The sequence below is a fragment of the Gopherus evgoodei genome, chromosome 1 (genome assembly GCF_007399415.2).
Source record: "Gopherus evgoodei ecotype Sinaloan lineage chromosome 1, rGopEvg1_v1.p, whole genome shotgun sequence".
In the NCBI taxonomy this organism is placed as follows: Eukaryota; Metazoa; Chordata; order Testudines; family Testudinidae; genus Gopherus; species Gopherus evgoodei.
Window position 1 is genome coordinate 209,108,643 of NC_044322.1, and position 27,178 is coordinate 209,135,820.

Genomic DNA, 27,178 nt, shown 5'->3' on the forward strand with positions numbered 1-27,178 from the left:
TTTACAATGGAGGGGCAAGGCAAGCTGCTTATAAAGCTCCAGAAATGTGGCTTTCTTCATGCAAAAGTTCTGGATCCATTGCTGGTCATCCCAGCTCCATGTGACAAAGTGGTCCCCCCAGTCTGTGCTTGTGGCCCTGCACCAGAAGCACCGCTCTGTGTAGAGGGCATCAGTGGCTATATCACGTGTACCAAGCCACATCAGCCACTGCTAGTGTGCCATGGCTGGTTACTCCTCCGGCACCTCTGTCTCCTCCTCCATCCGAAGTGCTGTCAGGTGCCTTCGGTGGTGAGAAAACGCTGCTAGGATGTTCACCAGCGCTTCATGGAAGCTCTGCCCACCTCATGACACAGGAGTGAAAACGCAAGCAAGAGAAGTTCTTCAAAAGGCTCCTCCATGTTACTGGCTTCAGTAACTGGGAGCGCACAGACCAAAAAGACTGTCTGGCAGGTTGTATTGGCAGACCGTTCCAACTTCCTATAACATGCAGGGTGGGCAGTTACGTTTTCCCACAGTGCACCACAGTCAAACCGCTAAAGCGACCACATTTGGGGAGGGTGTTAGGAAGTCTGGGATACATTTGGTTTGACTTGGGTCTGCGTGCTTTCGTGTCAACACCAGAGCCCCAGGTAAGAAAAAAGTCTTACCACAGTGTTAAGAATCAGCATAGATGCTCAAGCCCAGGGTTTTCTAACACAGGTCAACTGACTCGAATCCCACTCACCCTGGGCTTGCAACGTAGATGTACCCTTAGAGGCTGAGTGGCCTGCCGCAGAAAGAGTGAACAACCAAGTGTGGATTAGAACCCCAGTCCTGTGCTCAGTCCACAACTCCATGCATTTGGCACCTCGTTCTTCCCTTTCCTGTCTTCCTGATCCCACACCTAGGTGACCACAAAGATGAAAACATTTATTAAGATCAGTCTGAATGCAATAAAATGATGAGAAATGTAGCATTCCAAATGAAGCTAAGAACAAAAAGCTGAATTCAAGCTCTAAGCTCTCAGCCACAGCAGATAAAGAGAAAATTCCAAAAACAACACACACAAAACAGTCTCTTCACTGGAGTCACACACTCCAGGACAAAGAGGACAAGGGGGCTCTGGCACAGCTGCAGCAGTCACCCAGCCACTGGCACTGTCTCTCTCTTGATCACTTTGCTGTTGTATTACAATACAATCTGCGACGAAAGAGATTGTAAAACAGCTCCTACACCATTGTCTGCAGCGTTTCCTGCTGGTAGAGGCTGATAATGGAGTAGCTGTGAGCCCCCCCTCAAAAACAGTGCTCCTGTGCTAGTCCTTACAGTGCCCACTCCTGGGAGCAGCCACCCCTGGAATCGCTGTGAGCTGCCCACAGCCAGCACTCCTGCCCCATTCCCTTCAGCACCTCCTGCTGGGAGAGGCAAGAACATAAAACATTTCCACCAATTTTCTTAGTGTGTGTGTGTAGCCATAGACATGATGCAATATGAAAGCTTGCTCCTACATATTTTACCCGTCTGGAGGGAAGACAGCTTCAGCTGATGCTTGGTATATACACTCTCTAGCGGAAAGAAGGAGCGTGTAGAAAAGAGGGCGAGAGAGGGAGTCAGCAGCAGGAGCCAGGCTCCGACTGTCGGCAGATGACTTCTATTTGCACTCGTTAGCACTGCCCTAGCGTGTGCTAACACCACCCCCTCGGGTAATTTAAATTTATATTAAAGAAAAAAGCCAGTATTTCTATATTTAGGAGGTTAGGATAATCGAGGTGGAAGAGCCCATCTGTTTGACGTTCTCTCCAGCTGCTGTGGCTGCAGAAATTTGTGTATTTTTTCTTCCCCTTGTCCTGTTTGACTACAACAGAGGCACAGTGAACTTGATGTACGGTAGTGGCAATTCAGGTCTGAAAAGGTCCATAATCCCACAGGACTCAAAACCAAATAAATTAGCCCATGTCACAACAGGGATTTTCCCAGAGGTTAAAACAATCCATGTTTCCAACACTGGCCCAGGGAGGGCAGTTAGTACGTTAATCTGTATCGCATACTTCTTCCAGGCTTTGCATTCAGGGAAAAGAGAACACTTGCTCCCCCATCCCATTTTTAGAAATCCTTCTCATCCCTGATTGAGGATGCTATTCCTCTTATCAGAATCCCTTCTGGAGGTAGTAGCATTTCTGCAGGACTCACAAATTTAATGGTGGCTCCTGCTGGTGGATGGAAATACCACTACTTTAAAAAAAAATTTGACCCCTCTGGTCTACAAGCAATAGGAAAAGAACCCAGAGTCGCATTCAGAACCCAACCTGACTACTCAGAACACAGACATAGGCCACAGCCTGACTCCCCCAATTTGGAGCGTTTCAGATGCCAAGAATATGAGGATGCTATTTCTTCTTGGTCCTTCTGACTCCAAAGCTGTTCACTTTGGGGGAAATCACTGCCTAAGGGGCACCCCACTTCAGTGCTTCCTACTCCCCTGCAGATGGTGTTGTGTAAAGTGCAAGGGCACATGACAGAGTCCTAGGACCATTTTCTGTTTATTCTTCTTGTATGTGAGTAATTTCCTTATAGTTTCACAATGTGCAATACTGGGGTTAAAAAAGAGCCAGTTATCAGCAGTGAGCCTGGGCAAATTTAAATGATTAATGTGCCAAATCCTCCAGATGGACAGGGGAAGGGAGACACCGCATACAAAATTTCAAGGAAGTGGGAATAACTACAAAACCCTTTTACAGGTCCCCTTTTAGTAGCCTTGAGTGGAGATTCTTGGAGAACCGCTTGGGAAGGTAAAATGGGGTTACACATAAATATTAAAGACAATGGGTCTGGCTAGGGCTCCTCACCATATGATCAGACTGGTACAACCTTCCATCTACCGGAAAGGAGGAAATATGACTGTTTACTGTAGATGGCACCTTTTAAAATAAGGAGTCTTCTTGGCTGTCTGTTGGGAGGGTGGGGAGGCAGTTTAAGACACAGGCTTACTTCTGCTATGCACTCTATCACAAACACTTGACTTTTGTTCTTTCTTTCTTGTTTTCCTGAAATCTGAAAACCAATTGTTCAGTACAAAAGGGTATGGTTGCCCTGCACATGTGGAAAAAGGACCTGGGGGAACCTCAGCCCCTTGTGCTCCTAGCTCTTCAGGAGAAGTCTCCTCTTTCTGGTCACATAGACCTAATGCAGAACTCAGGTATGGTGGAGTAGAAGCCGGAGCTATACAGCAAGCCAGAGAGAGGACAACAGAACATCTCACCTTGAGGCAAAAATATAAATCAGACACAGAGCAGCAGCAAACCTATCCACTCCAGGTGCACTGACCACTTATTTTAAGCAGACCCAGGTGAAATGAGTTTGGTATCGTCCATCTACTCCCACGAGGGCTAGGAGATCACAAAATAACCATGCAATCTGGCACCACTGCAAGCCTGTTCTTCAGAGGCTGTCAAGAAGGGTAATGTCAGGGAATGCCGCAGAGCGGGACTGTAGCGCAAAGGCAGCCCAAGGGAAGAGGAGTGGGTTTCAGGCTTGGAACAGCAGGGTGTGTTGCAGGTCAGATGAAGGTGATTTAGCAGAGCGGTGAAGGGAAAAGCTTGTACAGTGCCTGCCTGTATTGCTCCTGACTCTAGTCACTGCTGTCACTTTCATGAGCACTAAGATGCTCCCAGTTTGAGGGGTGATGTGGGGAAAAAAATAGAACAAATGTGCAGTCAAGCCCTCCTAAGAAAAAGTACATCATGTAAGCAGAGATTTCGCACAAGCATAACATCTCTGTGGAGCCTGATTTGGGAAACAATTACAAGCCTGTTTACTGCTGCTTGGATCCACACCATACAGCAAAGCTCACCCTGCGTACTGCATACAGCAAACATCACCAAGGGCAATGGGCAGATCTAGTGATTAGAGCAGGAGACTTGGAATCAGAAGACCTAGGTTCTATTTCCACTTCTGCCATTAAGTCACTGAAAGCCACTTTGCTGCTCTGTGCCTCAGTTTCCCCATTTGTAAAATAGTGGCAATGGCACCGCTGAGGCCCTTGAATTAAAGGCTCTATAGAGGTAAAGTGTTATTTTTAGTGATCTGATGGGTCAAATGAAAAATACGCACCAGCCACATTCTGCAGCAAAAAGCAGAGCAGAAAAAAATAATTGTATTACACGAGCAATCCTGCAAAAGAAAGCCATCTATCTACCTGTCCCCAGAGGAGGAGAAAGAAGGTGAGACAAGATTATGATGACCAACAGAGGCTCAGACAGTGGTGTTATAAGGAGGAGGGATAGCTCAGTGGTTTGAGCATTGGCCTGCTAAACCCAGGTTTGTGAGTTCAATCCTTGAGGGGGCCATTTTGGGACGGGTCCTGCTTTGAGCAGGGGGTTGGACTAGATGATCTCTTGAGGTCCGTCCCTTCCAACCCTAATAATCTATGATTCTATGTTTGTTCAGCAGGAGGCATTTCATGGAGCGAAGGCTTTTCTCATACGATGGACTACACCTGAGCAGGGAGGGAAACAGACTTCTGGGATGGAGGTAGGGACAACTGATTAAAAGAGCTTTAAACTAGGAACTTGGTGGAGATGCTCATGTAATCTCCACGCCTGATTCTAACATTGCCCAGGAGGAAAACCAAGAAAGACAATACAGCAATGGAGAAAGGAACGGCAGTGAGTAGGAGAATGGACATCAAAGGGGAAGATAGTTTCATTAGTACTGGCCCTAACAGTCAGATAGGTGATACTGGCAGCAGAATGACTATATCTAATCAGATCAGGAATCTGGGCCAAACCAAGCAGCAACAACTAAGATGTCTGTACACCAGTGCAAGGAGCCTGGGTGACAAAATGGAGGACCTGGAACTACGGATGCAGGAAATGAAACCAGATATTATAGGGATAATAGAAACATGGTGTAATAGTGGTCATGAGTGGAGTACAGGGATTGAAGGGTATGTGCAATTCAGGAAAGACAGAAATAAAGGCAAAGGTGGTGGAGTACCATTGTATACTAATGATGAGCTAGACTATAAAGAAATTAGAAGTGATGGAATGGGTAAAACAGAGGCTGTTTGGGTCAAAATCACTTTGAGAAAGAAAGCTACTAGAGGCTCCCCTGGGATAGTGCTTGTGGTGTGCTACAGACCCCCAGCATCTGCTCTGGATATGTAGAGACCTCTTTAACGTTTTTAATTAAATAAATACTACTGGAAATTGAATGATTATGGGAAACTTAACCTTCCCAGATATAGATTGGAGGACAAGAGCTACTAATAATGTAGGGTCCAGATTTTCCTGGATGTGATAGCTGATAGATTTCTTCAGCAAAATAGTTACCAAACCAGCAATAGGTGAAGCCATTTTAGATTTGGTGTTGGTGAGTAGTAAGGACCACATTGAAGAACAGGATTTGGGGACAACCTTGCTTCAAGTGATCATGAGCTAATTCAGTTTAAACTAAATGGAAGGATTAACAAAAACAGATCTGCAACTAGGGTCCTTGATTTCAAAAGGGCAAAGTTTGAAAAATTAAAGGAATTAGTTAGGGAAGTGGACTGGACTGAAGATCTCAAGGATCTGAATGTGGAGGAAGCTTGGAATTACTTTAAATCAAAGTTGTAGAAACTATTTGAAGCCTGTATCCCAAGCAAGGGGGGAACATTTATAGGAAAGAGTTGCAGACCAAGCTGGATGAGCAAGCATCTCAAATAGGTGATTAAGAGAAAGCAGAAAGTCTGCAAGGCATGGAAGAGGGCATGGATCAGCAATGGAAACTACCTTTTGGGGGTCAGAAAGTGTAGGGATAAAGTGAGAACTGCCAAAAGCCAAGCAGAGTTGGACTTTGCAAAGGAAATGAAAACCAACAGTAAAAGGTTCTATAGCCTATAAATAAAAAGAAAACAAGAAAAGAAGAAGTGGGACAACTAAACACTGAGAAGGGAGAGAGATTAAAAATAATCTAGGCATGGCTCAACACCTAAATGAATTTGCCGGAGTTTTTAATAAGGCTAATGAAGATCTTAGGGGTAGTGGCAGGGTGGCTAATGGCAATGAGGATATGGAGGTAGAAATTACCACATCCGAGGTGGAAGTCAAACTCAAACAGCTTAATGGGGGGACTTGAATAATCTCCATCCAAGAATAAAGAAACTAGCACATGAAATTGCAAGCCCAATAGCAAGGACTTGTAAAGAATCTATAAACTCTGGGTCATACCCTATGATTGGAGAATTGCCAATATAGTTCCTATTTTTATGAAAAGGGCAGGGGGGAATGATCTGGGAAACTATAGGCCTGTTAGTTCTTGGAACAAATTTTGAAAGAGAAAATAGCTAAGGACATAGAGGTACATGATAATTGGGATAAAACACAACATGGTTTTACAGAAGGTAGATGACGTGCCAGACCAACCTGATCTCCTTCTTTGAGAAAATAACTGATTTTTTAGACAAAGAGAAACACAGTAGATCTAATCTACCTGGATTTCAGTAAGGCATTTGATACAGTTCTACACAAGAAATTAATTACATTGGAGAAGATGGATATTATTATAAGAATTGAAAGGTGGATAAAGAACTGGTAAAAGGGGAAACTACAATGGGTCATACTGAAAGGAGAACTGTCAGGCTGGAGGGAGGTTACTAGGGGGGTGCCTTATGGATTGGTCTTGGAACCAGCCTTATTTAACTTTTTTATTAATGATCTTGGTACAAAAAGAAGGAATATGCTAATAACATTTGCAGATGACACAAACTAGAGAGTTATTGCCAATATGGAGGAGAACTGGACTATCATACAAGAAGATCTGGATGACCTTGTAAACTGGAGTAATAAAAATGGGATGACATTTAATAGTGCAAAGTCATTCACTTAGGGACTAATAACAAGAATTTATGCTATAAACTGGGGACAAACCAGTTGGACGTGACAGAGGAGGAGAAAGATCCCAGTGTATTGGTTCATCACACGATGACTATGAGCTGCCAGTATGATGCAGTCCTAGGATGTATCAGGTGAGGTATTTCCAGTAGAGACAGGGAAGTGTTATTACCATTATACAAGGCCCTGGTGAGACCTCATCTGCAATACTGTGACAGTTCTGGTCTCCCATGTTTAAGAAAGATGAATTAAAGCTGGAATAGGTCCAGTGAAGGACTACTAGGATGATCAGAGGAATGGAAAACCTGCCTTATGAGAGGAGACTCAAACAGCTTGGCTTGTTTAGCCTAACCAAACGAAGGCTGAAGGGAGATAGGATTGCTCTCTATAAATACATCAGCGGGATAAATACCAGGGAGGCGGAAGAGTTATTTAAGTTAAGAGTCCATGTGGACACAAGAACAAATCAGTATAAACTGCCCATCAACAAGTTTAGGCTTGAAATGAGATGAAGGTTTCTGACTATCAGAGGAGTGAAGTTCTGGAATAGCCTTCCAAGGGGAGCAGCGGGGGCAAAAAACCTACTGGCTTCAAGACTGAGCTTGATATGTTTATCGAGGGGGAGGGCTCTGATGAGACTGCCTGCATGTAGCTGATCTGTGACTACAAGCAGCAAATATCTCCAACAGTCGGGGATGGAACACTAATGGGGAGGGCTCTGAGTTACTCCAGATAATTCTTTCCCAGGTGTCTGGCTGGTGGGTCTTGCCCATATGCTCAGGGTTTAACAGATCACCCATATTTGGGGTTGGTCACTTGGATCCCAAACTTACACACTGAAGTCAACAGCAGAACTCCTACTAACCTCAGTTGTGCAGAATCAGCTTATTGGTGCATACATGTATAAACTATGAGCCTTAGCCAAAGCCCCTTGAAGTCCATTTCAAAGACTGTTTAAGAACTGCTCAGTGACAGGACATCTCAAGCAGTACAGGGACTCATTTTAAATCTGGCTAGCCAAGCAGGAATAGGCCCCCATTCCCTCCTAAAAAGTCATCTTCTTCACATGTGGCTTGCTTCTTTCCTCTCTTTCCACTGGACCCACAGGTGGCTTTCCTTGTCCTGATCCTTCCTGACTACAGTGATCTGCATCCAGTGTGGTTCCCTGCCAGTTACATACGTCCCATCCTGCCTATCTGCATCCAGTCCATACACTTTTTTTTTAAATGTGCCTTAGAGCTAGACCCACTTTGCAATGCACATATCAAAATAATACAGGGTTTATTAAATCGATATACTAAGTTATATATTTATGCAATGTAAAGCCTCCAACAGATAAGTACAAAAACAACATTCAAGGAATTCAAGGGAGTTGTGTATTATTTGCCTCCAACTGACAAGAAAAAAATATCCACCTAGGGATGAGATGTCGCAAGTAAAGTTTCAGATGGATTGCTTGGTTTTGGTGAAATTATAGGGCATTGTGAATCACTCTGGTAATAGGAATATCATACAGCTAGCTTTACCCTTAACTCTGGGTGAACAAGCACCCCTCCAAAACCAGAGATGGGAAAAAATGTTCAAACAATTCCCACAAGCACGTCCTTGTATTCAAAAAGATTAACTTGCTTGACCTGTATTCTTAGTCCCCAGTCGAGCAATGCATGCTTAAGTCCATCTCTATGCAGCATAGCACCAAAACACATACTCAACTATAAGCATGTGCATAAGAGCTTTGCTGAGCAGAGATAGGCTGCTGAATGGGTCCTAGATCCTTTTTTGTTCATTTCTGCAAATATCCTAGTTTAGTAACAGGTATGTTCATGGAAACAGCATGTTCGTGTTAGGGAACATTTGCAGAAAGTGAATTTTGAACTTATAATTGTGAGTAGCCATACTAATAACCGGAATATATATAAGTAACAGTGGTAATAATTTCTGGTGATGCACTTGAAGTGTTAGGTGCTTTCCAGATATACAAGAAAGGATGGTCACTGCCCCAGGGAGCCTTTCAAAAGGATTACATTCATGCAGTCTGGGAATATAAAACACTCCCATGTGAGTCCAAATCATTGCTGGCCAACCCATCTTGAATTTTGAACACTTGCAACAAACTACCCATGAACAAGCTGCAGTTCAAACATTTGCAGAAATTATATGGTGAATAATTCCAAATAATTCAACATGAAAAAGCTACAAACTGCTCACAAACAGAAATAGAGGTGAAATGCACGAAATAAGTTATTTGCTATGAATTATTCACCCACTTCCAATCCTACCACCATTTATGCCATAAAATATACAGGATGTATAATGCAACTAAGATAAGTTTCCAGCATTGCTATCTTATGCATTTTCCAGTACTTTTTTATTTTAACCATCCAGTCATAAAACTGCATTAACAGTTTTTCCTGTTTTAAATTTTAAACTTTCTGCTTTCAAAAGGGGGCAGAGGGGAGGATGTTCGGATCTGCACTGGTTTATCTTGGCAATCCCAGGGTGAATACCAGCTCAGATTTAACATGACTGAGCTATCACAAGTTGTTCTCATGAGATTTAAGACCAAAAATAATGGAAATCTTGCACAATTGGCTGACATAATGACATTTCCACAAGATTATAGCCACCTACAAATGAGAAAATGCTCCCCTTTTGGTTTTGGCTAATACTCAGGGATTCAAGTCCATCCTCCATGAAACTTTAAGGAGTCTGGATGCTAGATACTGGATGTGCCAAGTCTCATGAGCCAACTTCAAGGTCCCTAGCCTCTGCCAGAAGCTGGGAATGGGTGACAGGGAATGGATCACTTGATGATTGGCAGTTCTGTTCATTTCCTCTCGGCACCTGGCATTGGACACTGTCAGAAGACAGGATACTGGGATAGACGGATCTTTGGTCTGACCCAGTATAGCCATTCTTATGTTCTTATATGTTTCATTTGCAACAGTTGAGACCACCACCAATGACTAAGCAGAGCTGGGGAACTGCTGTCCTCTCATTGCCTGAGATGTCGTTGAGTGTTGCCTTCTTGCAACTATCCTTCAGGACAAAAGTCATGCCTCAACTCAGCAACAAGAGGGTTGCATCGTGCCTTCATCGCCAAATGGAGACAGTAATGCTGCAGACCAAGAGGGAATTCAAAGGGCTCTTTAATTGTCTGACTAGTCGGATGTGCAGGGCACAAGCCAAAGTAGCGAAAATCAGAATTGTTCTACCATGCATTTAAAAATGGGTAACAGCAGCAGATGTTAGTTGTGCCCTCAAGAAAGGGAACACTGCATAGTGGATAACAGCAGGCCTGAAAGACCTGGATTCTATTCCTAGCCCTGCCGCGACTCATCCTGGACAAGTCACTTCCCCTCTCTGTGCCTCAATTTTCTTATCTATAAAAGGAAGTTCACAGATTCATAGATGCCAAGGCCAGAACAGACCATGGTGATCATCTAGTTTGACCTGCTGTATAACACAGGCCATAGAACTTCCCCAAAATAATTCCCACAGCAGATCTTTTAGAAAACCAGTCTTGATTGAAAAATGGTCAGGAATGGAGAATCCGCCATGACCCTTGGTAAATTGTTCTAATGGTTAATTACCCTTAAAGGAGGGAGGGATAGCTTGGTGGTTTAAGCATTGGCCTGCTAAACTCAGGGTTGTGAGCTCAATCCTTGAGGGGGACACTTTGGGATCTGAGGCAAAATCAGTACTTGGTCCTGCTAGTGAAGGCAAGGGGCTGGACTCAATGACCTTTCAGGGTCTCTTCCAGTTCTATGAGATAGGTATATCTCCATATATTACTGATAAAAAATTATGCTTTATTGCCAGTTTGAATTTGTCCAGCTTCAGCTTCCAGCCATTGGATCATGTTATACCCTTCCCTGTTAGACTGAATGGTCCATCATTAAAGATTTGTTCCCCATGTAAATACTTATAGACTGTAATTGAGTTACCCCTTAACCTTCTCTTTGTTAAGGGAAAAAGATTGAGCAACTTGAGCCTTTCACTAGAAGCCATGTTTTCTAATCCTTTAAGCATTCTCGAGGCTCTTCTCTGAACCCTCCCCAATTTATCAACATCCTTCTTGAATTGCTGGCAACAGAAATGGACACAGTACTCCAGCAGCAGTGGCACCAGTACCAAATATAGCAATAAAATAACCTCACTACTGCTACTCAAGATCCCCCTGTTTATGCATCCGAGGACCACATTAGCTCTTTTGGCCACTGCATCACATTGGGAGCTCATGCTCAGCTGATTGGAGGTCGTGGTGGACAATCATTTTCAGAGTTACTGCTTTCCAGCATGAAGTCCCCCATCCTGCAAATATGGGTACATTCTTGGTTCCCAGACAGATGTTTACATTTAGCCTATGAGAACACTAAATTAAGAAAACTTGCTTATTTTACATGGAGAGAAGAAGGGCTTAAAACCATGAATGTTTTGTAATCTATATTGACAGCCACAGGAAAGGCATTATAGATGTAAAACACTAACTCTCTTCTCTCCACCTCCCTCCCCATCACCACCACTACTACTGCTGGTAAGGAAACAGAATCATGAACTGGGATATTCACATATAACTATATCGGGGATGGTCTAGACAGTATTTGGTCCTGCTATGAGGGCAGGGGACTGGACTCGATGACCTCTCGAGGTCCCTTCCAGTCCTAGAGTCTATGAGTCTATAAAGACGGAAAGTTTTTCAATTCTTGTGTTTTAAAATGTATTTTGAAATGATAAACACAATGTTACTTGTCTAGTCTCAACAGTTCATCTTTTTTAAGCATTTTTGTTCATCTTTAATGAAAAATTACAGTAATTACTGAATTTCTGTATTTTCAGAAAAACAGCACATACGCTATTTATTTATTGGCAGAGAGAGATAAGAGCAGAGAAGCACTCAGCATTGGCCTGACTCTGCTCCCATTGAAGTGAATGGATGTTTCAGTGTTTCCTCATTGATTTGAATAACAGCAAAGTCAGAGTGACACTGAAAGTATTTGAATACACCACCTGGCCTGCCATTGCACCTATTGGGGCTTAAGAAATCCACCTGGCCATTCACATAGGGCATGTAGGAACCTTTCATTGGCAAGTTTCCTCATTAGCTGCACATCCTAAGCTTCCCTTTAAAAAAAAGAAGAAGATTCTGGCCCTTTTAGTTGGGAAAAATAACCTTCCAAATATGATTTGAATGAATACCCCACTTTACAATAAAACACCATACACAATAAACACACAACTGTTTGACTTCTTCTGAAATGGCAGTAGGCCTTGTGTCACATCCCTGTCACCCTGGCTAGTAGAAAGACATGGTGGGTGAGGTAATACTTTTATTGGACCAACTTTTTGGGGGGAAGGCAAGTTTTGAAGCTACACAGAGCTCTGATTCACCCTGGTTAGTAGGCATAGTCCTTGGACAAGAAGGTGTCATGTACACATACCAAGAGTAACTAGGCACTGTATTATGATCCTCTGATATTTCTAGAGTACATAAGGTTTGCTGGGTTTTTACAGACAAAAGATATAGGTGAAAGTCTCTAAGCGGCCTAAGTGGTTTAGGAGCCTTATTCTCATTGACTTTCAATGAGAATTAGGCTCCTAAGTGCCCTAGTCACTTTTGAAAATGGGACTTTAGGAACCAAAGCCACTTACATGATTTTGAAGATTTTACCCATAAGCTCTTTTGAAAATTCCATTCCCAGCCCCTGGCCAAAGAGTTTATAATCTAAATCAGATTTATCCCAGCAAGAAATTACATTAAACACAGGAAGGGATGAAGGAGAGGAGAGTTATAGCAGTGCCAGAGTGAAAAAAATAGGATCTGGGCTTCGTGCTGTTGACACTTGTTGGTGCCTCTGTTTTTCATTTATTTTTAAATGAATCTAAACTCAATTTTTCAAAGGAGACTAAGGGAGCTAGGAACTCAGTTCCTTTAGGTGCCTTTGAAAATCCCAGCTTTAGAGATAGTTTTGATGGCAGGTCTGGGAGTGGATAGCATGGAAAGGCAGGAGGTCAGCACTGAAAGGTTCACTGAAAGAGCCTTAAAAGGGGCATTGGATGAGGAGTGGAAGGTTAGATGGAACGCAAGGCTAGGGAGAAGATCCTCTTGTACAATAGTCATTGGCCTTTCAAGAGCCCAGACTTAACACAGAGGAGCCCCCATCCTTTGTATCAGTGTGCTGGCCTAAGACATTCAACTAACTTGTACAACATTCAAACAGAAAAAAACAAAATAATGCCATCAGCCTGAGGCACAGAGTGCCTCCTGGTGTGCTTCGAAGTCTAAAACACTCAGCAGGACGGCAATGGGGAGGGATAGCTCAGTGGTTTGAGCAGTAGCCTGCCAAATCCAGTGTTGTGAGTTCAATCCTTGGGGGGGCCACTTAGGGATCTGGGGCAAAATCATTGCTTGGTCCTGCTAGTGAAGGCAGGGGGCTGGACTCCATGAACTGTTTGGGGTCCCTTCCGGCTCTATGAGAGAGGTATCTCTCCATATATAATGAGGAGAGACTTCCAAAGCCGGGAGGCCTCTCTCTCATGAGAGCACTGGGACCCACAGAAGCAAAGCACCAGGTTCTGGCAGCCAAGATACTCCAGCTGATCTCAAACACCTCAGCAGAATATAAGGAAATCATCTCTCTCTAAAATACTTGTTTCATGCCAAGTAGGGCTTTACACATTGCTTTAGCATCTTGAATTGTCCCAGAAGGCAAAAGAAGTAAGCAGAGGGCAAGGAGCACAACTGTCACACACTTACAGCTCCCTATTCAGAAGGCAGCCTCACAGGATACCCTGAAGAAGGGTCACTGCAGTAGTCCAGCCTGGCGGTGACAAAGGTATGGCTGATAGAAAGAAAATGCCAAGATTTGATTTAGCAATTGCAGGTTTTCTTTAAATACCAAAAATCAATAACTATCCTCTAGATGTTGCCATTAAAACTCAAGAGGGAAAGAATTAGGTGTTCACTGCTTAAGCAAATCAATGGGAAGTTGTGATTAAAGCACAAGACTGGGAGTCGGGAGATGCAAAATCTATTCTTGGCTCTGCCACCCTCATCCTGTGTGATCCTGGGCAAGTCAATTCCTCCCCCTTTGTGTCTCAGTTTCCCCAGCTACAGAACTGGGATGACAATAATTGCTGATCTCAACTGGGTATTAAAAGGAATATTTGATTGACATTTGAAAGCATTTTGAAACCCTCTAATGGAAGGAACTAGAGAGGTTCAAAGTATTAGCAGCATTAAACATCTGTAAATGTAAAACTAAAGTTTCTAGTTAATTCAGCTTGGCCTTAAAGTTACAACTGAAAGCCCCAGGACACCAGAGCATGTTGGGCTGAATGGATACAATAGGTCATCAAAGGTGCAGCCACTTTCAAAAGGCACCGTGTCCTTGGGAGCCTACTTGTGTAGTTAGACAGCCATTATCACAGTACGGATGCGCTCTACTTACCTGGTACCTAACACAGTGGATTGAAAGGATATGTCTTATTTAATCAGTGGCTTTTTAAAAAATTGTGTGGTTTAGTACATTGATGAGGGGTAGCTTTCAAAAAATGTGGGGCCTTCTTTCCTGGGACTCTTCAATTCATATGCCAAAGTTGTTAACAACAACAGAAAGCATGTACACCCTTTACACGAATGTAACATTTTAAAAACACCACATGCACCCACCTCCAAAATCTCTTGGGGAGCAGGACCCAGGCTTTATTGACTGAGGATAATACATGATGTTTTTAAGTGCTGTACAAACACTTCTGTACCTCTGTGCGAGGCAGGAAGGTATTACCCTATCCCTAGAGTACAGACAGCGAGACAGAGAACCAAATTCAAATTTGCAGCAAGGCTAGTGTAAGCAGCTGCATCTCCCATGGAAGTCTCTGGGACACAGTCAGCAATGATATAAACCCTGTTGTTAATCACATATCCTGCACCCATTGAAGTAAGTGGCAAGATCTTCAATGAGAGTGCAGGCACTATCTGTAAGCTGATCAGAAGATGGGAGAAGGATCTGTCTGTGGAAAGCACCTACAGCACATTCTGAATCTCAGAAAGGGTAAGAAAAAGTATCCTCCTGTTGCTTTCCGCACTCACTCCCCACCTCAGGGTGACACATTCATTTTTCACGCCCACTGCATGCCACACTGTTGCCAGACATGCTCATTTGCCAGCTATACTCAATATGTAGTTTACACCAGGCTTTCTGCCACTGTGAAATTGGGCTCGGAGTGTAGAAGGGGTAGCACACCGAGTGAGCAGTGGCAGTTTGGAATACAGCCCAGGCCCCGGATTCCCAGTCCTGTGCTTTAGCCAGCAGACTCCTGGTCCCCTCATGTACAGGATCATTGCTGCTACAGCTCAGTTGCTGCATAAGCAGAGTAAGAGGGCCCAAAAGCAGCTAAGGAGCCCACAGTATGCTGGCTTCCCTCTATCTGAGGCTGGCCACCGCCTCCTTCTGCTGCAGTCACTTGGCAAGCACACATCTCACTGATTCAGCAAGAATCCAGTGCCTCTTGTCAATTACTTCAAGAAACTGCTGATTCTGGAAGGGCTATTTCAACTAGGATGCAGCAGGAGTATGTGGAGACTGAACTCCCCTCTTGCCCAGAGAAGTCACCCCTCCAGAGCAGGGCTACAGCAAATTGGCAGGGTAGTACTGCCGGGGGAGAAGGGAGAGAGTCTGCTTGGCTGCTGCCCATGTTGTACCTGTTCTATGGATAAACAGAGAATTGCTGACATTCTGGCATGATAGAGACTTAAAATATGGTTTAAAATTGTGACTGGGAATAGCGACAAGGGAAGGCGGGATGGAAGAAAAAAAGCAGATAATAGATAGAGGACTTACAAAAGACAGAGACAAAGTGTGCCCCAAGATTACTAGAAAAAGCCCTGTGGGACACAGCATTACTGCCACACCATCCAGCTGAAAAAGACACACTTATGGTTTGTACCATGGACATCAGCAGCCTGGGAATGGAAGGCCCTGACTGTGGATGAGCCCAGCAACAGGGGCCCTAGACACACCAGCTGTTTCAGGGGCAAAGGGAGGGTTTGCCCTTGACAAACCAAACCAAAGACAGGATGATTTGCACAGGGACTGAGGCTATTCTGTCCCTTTGCCAGGTAGCCAAGCTCTGTTTGGTCTGTCCTGGCTAATGCTCCTGACAGCTAGCCAGAAGGTCAACTGCAGCCCCTCTGAAATACCTTCTCCTTGCTCCATAACTAACAAAGAGGCTAATGCAGCTAGTGAGGCAAAGGACAGTCAGATTATTCAGGCAGCCTGCACTGTCCTGAAGCCCTTGGCATCGCTGCTCACAAGTGGCTTCATTAAAACAACATATTGCAGGTAAAAAAAAAATAAAAAATTACACTCTTCCCAAAAATCCCCAAATGCACCAGACATCATATACAGATTGCACTATGGAGATGCAGCACTTCTGGGTAGAGAACGGCAGCCTAGCAGAAAGCACACTGCATGTGGGTAGGAGGGGACATTTTGGCCAAGAGCCCAAGGTAAAGCCCTGGAACCTTTTGCATCCAAGCAATTGTACAGCAATCAGGACCTTAGTTTTTAAATACTTCAGCCCAAAGACCATCAGACAGTACACTGCATGGAACTCAGTTTATCTCCTTCACAAGGCTGAAGAACTGTAGAGAGTTCCCTGGAGTCAGAACCTATGGTTCCAGGGAGTCGGAGTATTTAACATTTGATTCTTAGGATCTGCTCTAAGCCATCCCTCCGGCATGATATAACTGCTGACTTCCACAGAGCAGAGTATTGTACAGCTAAATAAATAAGTTAGTCACAGAGCATGAGGGTGCATATGACCAGGGCTTCACACAATTTAGAGTCCTGTGGCTGCTGAATTCACTACAGAACACAGCCATCTCTGGAAAGCCGACAGGTGTGGAGGAGCATTCAACTCTTGACTAAGAGATCATCTAGGGATGCCAGTAATACAGAACTACTGCATTTCCAGTGTAGGATTAACCAATGAACAGCTCAACAGCAGAGTTAAATTCTGTAAGAAGTAATAAGTGATATGTTAAATCTAAACAGGCATAGGGCTTATTAAAATAATAGCCATACTAATCTAATATACCAATGCAAGAAACTCAAAACTGGGTGAATTAGAATGCCTGCTAGCTGAAGAGAACTTTGACTTAATAGATATTACAGAGAGGTGGTGGGATGACAAAAATAATAATAAATAACATCAGTTCTCTGTACATAACTAATAATGGTAAATTCTTACCATTGTCTTTAGGAGCATGAAACTTCCACAAGGGAGAAGTGGTCTGAAGGCAGTATGGCCCAGTCGATACAACATGTAACACATACTCAAGAGACCTTGGGCCTATGTCCAGTTCTGCCACTGGCCTGTTGGGTGACCTCAGACAATCACTTCACCCCTCTCTGCCACAGTTTCCCCATCTGTAAAACGGGAATAATGATACTGACCCCCTTTGTAAAGTGCTTTGAGATCCACTGATGAAGAGCTGGGTATTATTATATTATTACCACTTTATTTATGCTTAACTTGGAATCAGGTACTCCTGAGTTCTAGGAAGCAGAGCTGAGAGGAGGCCCTATGTGATGCTCAGCAAGTCACTTCTCTGCTCTGTGCATCAGTTTCCCCATCTGTAAAATGGGTTGTGACGGGTTGGGTCACAGAACCCCCCTTGGGAGCTGCCACCCTATTTGCCAAAACTAACTCTGCTCCTGCTTGCCCTGCCAGCTCAGGACTCCAGCACCCTGTCTTGCTGAGCCAGACACTCACATGTGCTCCAACAAAGACCCAGGGCCTGAATTACTTGCCCCAAAGCTGCAGGTTTACCTGAAAGCAGCTCACAGAAGTGTTCCTGTCTTTAACACTCAGATGCCCAACTCCCAATGGGTTCTAAACCCAAATAAATGCATTTTACCCTGTATAAAGCTTATGAAGGGTAAACTCATTAATTGTTCGCCCTCAATAACACTGATAGAGAGATACGCACAGTTGTTTGCTCCTCCAGGTATTAACACATACTCTGGGTCAATTAATAAGTAAAAAAAGTGATTATTAAATAAAGAAAGTAGGATTTCATAGAATCATAGAATATTAGGGTTGGAAGGGACCTCAGGAGGTCATCTAGTCCAACCGCCTGCTCAAAGCACAACCAATACCCAACTAAATCATCCCAGCCAGGGCTTTGTCAAGCCTCGCCTTAAAAACCTCTAAGGAAGGAGATTCCACCACCTCCCTAGGTAACCCATTCCAGTGCTTCACCACACTGCTAGTGAAAATGTTTTTCCTAATATCCAACCTAAACCTCCCCCACTGCAACTTGAGACCATTACTCCTTGTTCTGTCATCTGGTACCGCTGAGAACAGTCTAGATCCATCCTCTTTGGAACCCCCTTTCAGGTAGTTGAAAGCAACTCTCAAATCCCCCCTCATTCTTCTCTTCTGCAGAATAAACAATCCCAGTTTCCTTAGCCTCTCCTCATAAGTTATGTGCTCCAGCCCTCTAATCATTTTTGTTGCTCTCCACTCTTCCCAATTTTTCCACATCCTTCTTGTAGTCTGCGGTCCAAAACTGGACACAGTACTCCAGATGAAGCCTCACTAATGTTGAATAGAGGGGAACAATCATGTCCCTTTATCTGCTGGCAATGCCCCTACTTATACAGCCCAAAATGCAGTTAGTCTCCTTGGCAACAGGGCACACTGTTGACTCATATCCAGCTTCTCATCCACTGTAACCCCTAGGTCCTTTTCTGCAGAACTGCTGCCTAGCCATTCAGTCCCTACTCTGTAGCAGTGCATGGGATTCTTCTGTCCTAAGGGCAGGACTCTGCACTTGTCCTTGTTAAACTTCATCAGATTTCTTTTGGCCCAATCCTCTAATTTGCCTAGGCCCCTCTGTATCCTATCCCTACCCTCCAGCATATTTACCACCCTCCCAGTTTAGTGTCATTAGCAAACTTGCCAAGGGTGCAGTCCACGCCATCCTCCAGATCATTAATGAAGATATTGAACAAAACTGGCCCCAGAACTGACCTTGGGGCACTCTGCTTGATATCTGCTGCCAACTAGACATGGAGCCATTGATCATACCCATTGAGCCCAACGATCTAGCCAGCTTTCTATCCACTTTATAGTCCATTCATCCAGCCCATGCTTCTTTAACTTGCTGGCAAGAACACTCTGGGAGACCATATCAAAAGCTTTGCTAAAGTCAAGGAATAACACATTCACTGCTTTCCCCTCATGCAAAGAGCCATTTATCTCATCATAGAAGGCAATTAGGTTAGTCAGGCATGATTTGCCCTTGGTGAATCCATGCTGACTGTTCCTGATCACTTACCTCTTCTCTAAGTGCTTCAGAATTAATTCCTTGAGGACCTGCTCCATGATTTTTCCAGGGACTGAGGTGAGGCTGACTGGCCCAGATTCTCCTTCTTCCCTTTTTAAAGATTGGCACTATGTTAGCCTTTTTCCAGTCATCTGGGACCTCCCCTGATCACCATGAGTTTTCAAAAATAATGGCCGATGGCTCTGCAATCACATCTGCCAACTCCTTTAGCACCCTTGGATGCAGCTCATCCAGCCCCGTGGACTTGTGCTCGTCCAGCTTTTCTAAATAATCCTGAACCACTTCTTTCTCCACAGAGGGCTGGTCACCTCCTCCCCATACTGTGCTGCCCCGTGCAGTAGTCTGGGAGTTGACCTTGTTCGTGAAGACAGAGGCAAAAAAATCATTGAGTACATTAGCTTTTTCCACATCCTCTGTCACTAGGTTGCCTCCCTCATTCAGTAAGGGGCCCACACTTTCCTTAACTTTCTTCTTGTTGCTAACATACCTGAAGAAACCCTTCTTGTTACTCTAAACATCTCTTGCTAGCTGCAACTCCAAGTGTGATTTGGCCTTCCTGATTTCACTCCTGCATGCCTGAGCAATATTTTTATATTCTTCCCTGGTCATTTGTCCAATCTTGCACTTCTTGTAAGCTTCTTTTTTGTGTTTAAGATCAGCCAGGATTTCACTGTTAAGCCAAGCAGGTCACCTGCCATATTTACTATTTTTTCTACATATCAGGATGGTTTGTTCGTGCAACCACAATAAGGATTCTTTAAAATACAGCCAGCTTTCCTGGACTCCTTTCCCCCTCATGTTATTCTCCCAGAGGATCCTGCCCATCAGTTCCCTTAGGGAGTCAAATTTTGAGCATTGGCCTACTAAACCCAGGATTGTGAGTTCAATCCTTGAGGGGGCCATTTAGGGAACTGGGGTTAAAAAAAACTATCTGGGGATTTGTCCTGCTTTGAGCAGGGGTTGGACTAGATGACCTCCTGAGGGCCCTTCCAACTCTGATATTCTATGATTCTGCTTTTCTGAAGTCCAGGGTCCGTATTCTGCTCCTCTGCTTTCTTCCTTGTGTCAGGATCCTGAACTCTACCATCTCATGGTCACTGCCTCCCAGGTTCCCATCCACGTCTTCCTAGACATTTCCTGATCTACTTACATACCTGGTGTTTTAAATGAGTAATTTCTAGGTATGATTCTGATGATTTTTTCATACCTGGCCCAAGCTTCTTACAGCATAGCTGCTGCCCTGTCTGCCTCTCGCTGGGAGAACAACAACAGACCGACAAAAGGGCAGTCTTTTTTCACTTTTAAAAAGTTCTAGCCTTCCTATTGGTTCTTTTGGCCAGGGGCCCACTCATTTCCTTTTACCTATGCATAGCAGTGAGACTTTTTAACCCTTTACAGGTAGAGCATTTAGAGAACAGCTACTAAGAGGGATTTTATAGCTACTGGCTGGCTGAGAGTCCATAAAAGGGAGCTGCCCCTTCCTCTTTATTTATCACAGATGTGTACAAAGACCATTTTGAAATCTTACAGTTCTCAAAAATGCAGTAGCATTTGTACATAAAATAGGTTGTTTTCCAAGTGGTTCCAAGCAGTAACAGACAGAACAAAGTAAGTCACCAAGCAAAATGAAATAAAACACGCAAATCTATGTCTAATCAAACTGAATACAGATAATCTCACCCTTAGAGATGCTTCAGTACATTTTTACCTCAGACTGGACACCTTCCAGGCCTGGGCACTATTCTTTCCCCTGGTATAGCTCTTGTTCGAGCTCAGGTGGTAGCTAGGGGATTCTTCATGATGGCTCCTCTCCTCACTTTGTTCTGTTCCACCCCTTTATATGTCTTTTGCATAAGGCAGGAATCCTTTGTTCCTCTCTGGGTTCCCACCCCCTTCTTCTCAATGCAAAGACATCAGGTTAAAGATGTATTCCAGTTCAGGTGACATGATCACATGTCACTGCAAGACTTCATTATCCACTTGCCAGCACACACCTGTACGGGAAGACTTACAGGTAAAACACACCCATCTACAGACAATTGTCCTGGTTAATGGGAGTCATCAAGATTCCAAACCACCATTAATGGCCCACACTTTGCATTATTACAATAGGCCCTCAGATTATATTTCATATTTCTAGTCTCAGATACAAGAGTGGTACATTTATACAAATAGGATGATCACACTCAGTAGATTATAAGTTTTGTAATGATACCTTACAAGAGACCTTTTGCATAAAGCATATTCCAGATATATTATATTCACTCATTGGCATATTTTTATAAAACCATATATACTGCAACGTCACATGGGTATAATGATTGTACCCTCCCTTATCAAACAAAAGTGTTGGGAGTACTCATTGGATAATATTTGTAAATTGCCATGTTAATACTAACTGGGATTTACAAGAAGGGAATTTTTTTCATTACACCTCTGTCTGTTAACATCCAGAAGCTAACTTTCACTCTGGACTGTTATAAAAGGAAAGCAGAATTATTGCTCAACAAGAAGAAAACTACAAAGAATAAAGTCTCAGTGTCTGCATTTCTCCTTGAAATATATTGTGTTAAAAGCACTTTACTTTTAAAAAAAAAACACAATGATAGTAGCATACTGCTAAATATAGATGAGGTACTACAATTTAGTAGTTAAGAATGCCATTAGAAATATTGCTTATCCTGTCACATGCTTTCAACGTTCTCTAGTGGATAGAACTTGGACCAAGGAGCCAGCACTATTTGCCTCTATTCATGGCTCTGCCACTGACCTTGAGCAAGACCTTAAACCCCTTTGTGCCTCAATACCGTCATCTGTAATATTAGCATACTGATACTCACTCATGTCTCACGGGAGATAGGAGAAATAATCTGCAAGTTTCTTAAGCTGTTTACACAACACTTGGAATAGTCAAACAGAAAAGCTAAATATAGTTGATCTTGAGGTGCTTTGAGATCCCATAGTGACATCCTATAAATAAAAAACTGTTTGAAGAATACTGAAAGAAAAGAGATGAAAAGTCATTTAGGCTCATTTTCCAAAAGAGAGGAGGAAGCCCATTGGAGAACACCAAGAGTGTGTTGATGCATTTGTGTTTACCTCTAGAGAACAGGTCAGGTTGCAAGTGAAATAATGTATCTACACAATCAGGAAGCCATGCAGTTTGACACAAACAGTCGTCTGTTCAGATGATACAAAATGGTGAATGAGCAAGGGGCACTGTCCTCTGATCATGACTCAGGAGCTGTAGCAGAGCTGGGAGTAAGAGGGAGCAGGCCTGCAATAGAAGCAGGTGCTATATGGCAGGGCTGAAGTGCGCTACCAGATTCCAAGACTGGGCTAAAAGAGCACAAGATGCTGCAGATCAAGATGAATGGTGTAGAACCAGGGCCAGCTCCAGTGTTTTTGCTGCCCCAAGTGGCAAAAAAAAAAAAAGCCACAATTGGCGGCACTTCATTCTTCAGCGGCAATTTGGCAGCAGATCCTTCCCTCCAAGAGGGACTGAGGGACCTGCCACCAAATTGCCACCGAAGAGCCATACGTGCCACCCTCTCCCCTTGGCCACCCCAAGCATCTGCTTGCTGCGCTGGTGCCTGGAGCTGTCCCTGTGTAGAACTGTGTGAGAAGCTGCAGAGCAGTTGCTGGGACTCTGGCAGAGTTTATGCGGTGCTGTCAGTCCCTCGGTGTCAAGAGCCCCCACTGCACGTGCACAGTTAACACGTTCACCTGTTGCGACGACATCACATGGTAGAAACCTCATTTCGTTAAAAATGAATCTTCAATTTAGCTGTTCCCAATGTGTGATTTCTAACACATTTGAAAATTTGCAATAAGCTATTACTGGCAACATAGCGGGATTGCTTTGCAAGCATAAGTTCTGTATAAGCTTCAAACAGAATTCCCTCCCTTCTTTCCATATATTCCACTAGGGGGGCTGAATGTCTATTAACATTTGTATAAATCCCTCTTAATGTTTTACAGGGAAACTAAAGACATTGTTCCTGCCCTGAGGAGCATGCAGTATGGGTATTATAAGCCTAAACAAAGCTGCACACTAGCTCCTATGCAGAGTTGAAAGTAAACCGGTCCGGTCCGGTACGGCGTATCGGCAAGAGACAGTATGCTGTGCCGGATCGCACCGGCTTCCGCAGCAGGGTTTTAAAGGGCTCAGAGCTCCCACAGCTGCAGGCAGCCCAGAGCCCTTTAAATCCAGCCCGAGGCTCTGGCAGCCGGAGCTGCGGCGGGGGATTTAAAGGACCTGGAGCTCTGCGGCAGCCGGAGCCCTGGGCCCTTTAATTTGCCCCTGAGCCCAGGGGGCTCCCAGCCACCTCTTCAGCTGGGAGCCCTGGGTTGATTTAAAGGCCCTGGGGCTCCCAGCCACAGCTGTGCCCCATGGTCTTTAAATCCTGAGAGGCATCGCCTCTTCCAGTTGAGGCCAGGCCTCTTCCAGATGAGGCCACACCCCCCTCAGGACTCCGGCAGTACCGGTAACTCCTGTAAGTTACTTTCACCCCTGCTCCTATGAAACAGAATCACTGCTGTTCCACGAAACAGCAAGACAACATCTATTAAAGGGGCTATGACACCAGGTTCTCATCAGGCAATTCCCTAAAAAGTTTGCCCACACCATGTCATAGATATAAAGGGACTGGGTGCAAGGAGACCCCTGGAGGTTCCACCCTCAGTCTAAATATCACCTGGAATCAGACACGTCAAACCCATGAAAAAAAGTACAGAAATTGGGCTTGGTTTTGGCTTAATTGGCTTGTGAGTTGCTTGTTGGCTAGTTTTTGGCTTGTAGCTTGTTTGGCTTGTAGCTTGTTGCTTCCTTTTTTTTATTGGCTCCTGACAAACAGGGGCAAGGTGGAGGAGAGAGGCAGGGGTGCACAGCAGGCCCACCACAGTCCCAGACGGCATGCCAGGGGAATCTAATCACATAGAGTGTTGGGGTTCTTAGGGATTGCCTTGTTTTGAAATGGGATTTGCTTGTTTTTTGGCTTATTGTGAAAATCGGGGTGCCAATTTCCCACGTGAAAGTTGGAGATAGTACTTTGAATGTGGTCCAATCTGCCTGCCTTCTCACCCCCCACCCATCAAACCAAACACATATCTGATAGAAAGACCACACTTCCTATCTAAATGTTGTACCCCAAAGTGAGACCCACTTGTGGGTCTCCTTCAAACATTATTTGGATTAAAAACAATCATGGTAATCATTGGGGTTTAATTCAACATAAGTAATGCCATATGCCTGGCACTTACAGCTTCACCAGATTATTCTTCTATAAAGGGCCGAAAAAGAAAAAAAAAAGGATGTACCTCTTCCTTCCATGTAACATGCAGGTTACTATACCACTCTTGCTTACAACTACTGCCCATTTCAAAGAATCTTCCGAAGGCAAAAATAAACCACCAACTTGAAAGAATGGAGGAGCAGTGATGCCTCTTTAAAAATTAAAGAGTAAGGTGCAGGAAAATAATTACTGTACTGTAAAGAAAATCTTTTATTTAAAGGTAAATTTGTTATCTGCCAAGCAGTATCTATCAACACTGTACAATAAAATGAAAGCCCCAGAATAAATATTGGTTAGATCCTTTAGCATGTAAAGAGACAGTGAAGTGCAACTCAAATTTGTCCCCAAAATTGGGAGTTTGTAATAAACGTATACAAAAAACTCACATCAACAGAAATGTTTTCAGTACTCCCCCACCCCGGTAATTTGGGGGTGAAGGGGGGAAAGGTTCTGTTTAAACAATCATACCGTTGTTTTGTTTGCAACCCAAACACTGCAGCATTGAGAAACTAATCAGCGAAGTTGTTTTCACTTTCATCATTACCCAAACCAAGAAAAACTCAAAAAGTGAACAAACAGCATGAATAGTACTTCCTATTTCAGGGGTAATCAATTATTTTTTGTCAAGGTCCAAATTCCTTCATCAAAGTATAGTCAATTTCCAGACTCCAGAGAAAATACAAAAATAATGATAATAAAAAGTAAATAAAAAGAGTTCAGAGTTCATTCGAAAGCATCTGGTGGTCCAGATTTGTCCTGCAGTCGGCCTATTGACTATCCCTGTCCTATTTAACTAAAATGTTGTTAGTAAAATGGGTAAGGAAATATATTGTAAACAAACTCTCTTTTTTAAGCTGACAGCAAAAAATGTTCAAAACAACTTAATTTAGGCTCCTAACTCACTTTTGAAAATTGGACTTTGGGATCTAAGTCACTTCAGCACGTTTGAAAACTGTACCCAGTATCTTAGAGGAACTTATACCTTAACAGGTCCTAAACTATGGAGAGGGAAAGGACCATTGCATATGAGAGACAATTCAGGCTCCCCAGTCTCTCTGCTGCTGAAAAGAGGGAATAACACTTTTATATTGCTCCCACCACCTTAGTATCTGAGCACTTTCCAGTGGCGCATTAAGTGATGTGACTAATATCTTGTGTGCAGTTTGAGCTCTCTCACCCCCTACTCTAGGGGAGACCTGTGAATGCAGGGTAGGTAGCATTTCGGTTTGGTAGGGGTATGGGTTAGGGTTGGCTTGTTAACTGTACATGCTGGTCTGTGTTTATGTTAGAGAAGGCAGGGTGGAGAAATGCACCTGCAGCTGAGGTTTGTGATGATCCTTAGTCTTGTGTGGGAGTTCCTGTCACAGTCTTGGACCAATCCCCTGAGCAAGCTCTTTCTCCCTCACAGACAAGCTTTACTCTACTGGTAGGAAGTTGCCTTATGCCTGAGGAGCAAAGTTGTAAATCATGATCTTCATCCTGAAGCTTTAAGCAATCTTTGAGCTAGGCTGGGGCCAGGTCATTGAGCATGAAGTAAAATACAGTTACTTTAAAGCAAGTTCAAGAGCCCAACCGAAAACCCTCCTGGGAACACAGCAGAGAGAGGGGAAATGGGCCACACTCCTCTCCATGCCTGGCTGCAATATAAGAACTCCATCAGACCCATCTGCGTTAAAAACGACTATAGGAGCAATCGCACACTTCCCAATCCTATAAATAAGCCAAGGCTGGGCAGTTTACTGGGCACAAATCAGAACGGCTCCCTCCCCGTGACAAGGAGCATCCCTCGACCCTGGAGTCCCCATGGCGGAATAGTCCGGGGCTCGGGAAGCAGGGGGGAGGGCGGCGGATCAGCCCCTCTCTGGGACTTCGAGCCAACTTGCTTAGCTCACTCCTGCAGCGGGGAAGCGGACAGTGCCTGGGTGCCCAGCCGGCGCGCTGCCCCATGCAGTGCTCGGCGATGCCACCCTCCCGCCCCCAGCGCCTAGTGGGCGATCGCTTCCCCTTCGCCCGGCCCGGGCACCGAGAAAGTTGCGAGTTCAAGTGGAGGGAAGTCGGAGGGCCGGTGACCCCCCGCCGCCCTCCCGGCCCAGGGCGCCACTCACCTCGCAGAGACAGGAGCGCAGCCAGGGGGCCGACCCACAGCCCCCAGCCGCCGGAGCCCCTCGCAGTCATGCCGGGCAGGGAAAGGGGCTCAGCCGGCATCTCGCGCCCCCTCCCCGGGCAGCGCCGGCTCCGCGCCCGGCTGCCAGCCCCCAGGTCCAGCCCCAGGTGAGCTCAGCAGCCCGGCGCTCCCAGCCTGGGCTGCTCCCGCTGCAGCCGCCGCTCCGGCTCCTCCCGCAGCAGCCGCTGTCCCGGGACCGCCCGCCTGCACCGCCCGCTCCCGGGGAGGCTCTGGAGCTCCGGAACCCCGGCAGCCCGGGGACGCCGGCAGGCTCCGAACCGGCCCGAGAGCGCAGCCTGGCGGCCCCGCCGAGCTGCAGCAGCCGGCCACCGGGATGCCACCCAGCCCGGGCACCGCCTGCCCCAGCCCGGTGCCCCGGGCTCCGCTCCGCCCGAGCGCTGCCTCACACCCCCGGGGACTCTGCTGCTGCTCGGCCGGGGCCCCGAGCTGTTGCCCCAGAAGCTGGAGAGCCGCACGCACCAAACGCGGGATAAAACTGCAGGGCGCATTC

General features: G+C 44.9%; 1 protein-coding gene across 2 annotated transcripts in view; it reads right to left on the reverse strand.

The window, feature by feature from the left end:
• Positions 1-26,730, reverse strand: part of IGSF11 (immunoglobulin superfamily member 11) — a 155,353-nt gene extending 128,623 nt beyond the window's left edge. The window contains exon 1 of one of the 2 annotated variants that reach the window (XM_030533447.1): positions 26,609-26,730. In XM_030533447.1, the coding sequence (XP_030389307.1) occupies positions 26,609-26,708 (100 nt within the window). In that variant the 5' untranslated portion in view covers positions 26,709-26,730. Of the gene's footprint in view, positions 1-25,816; positions 25,872-26,608 lie in introns of those variants that run through there. The other variant, XM_030533455.1, reaches the window with a different exon arrangement.
• Between the last annotated feature and the right edge of the window lie 448 nt (positions 26,731-27,178).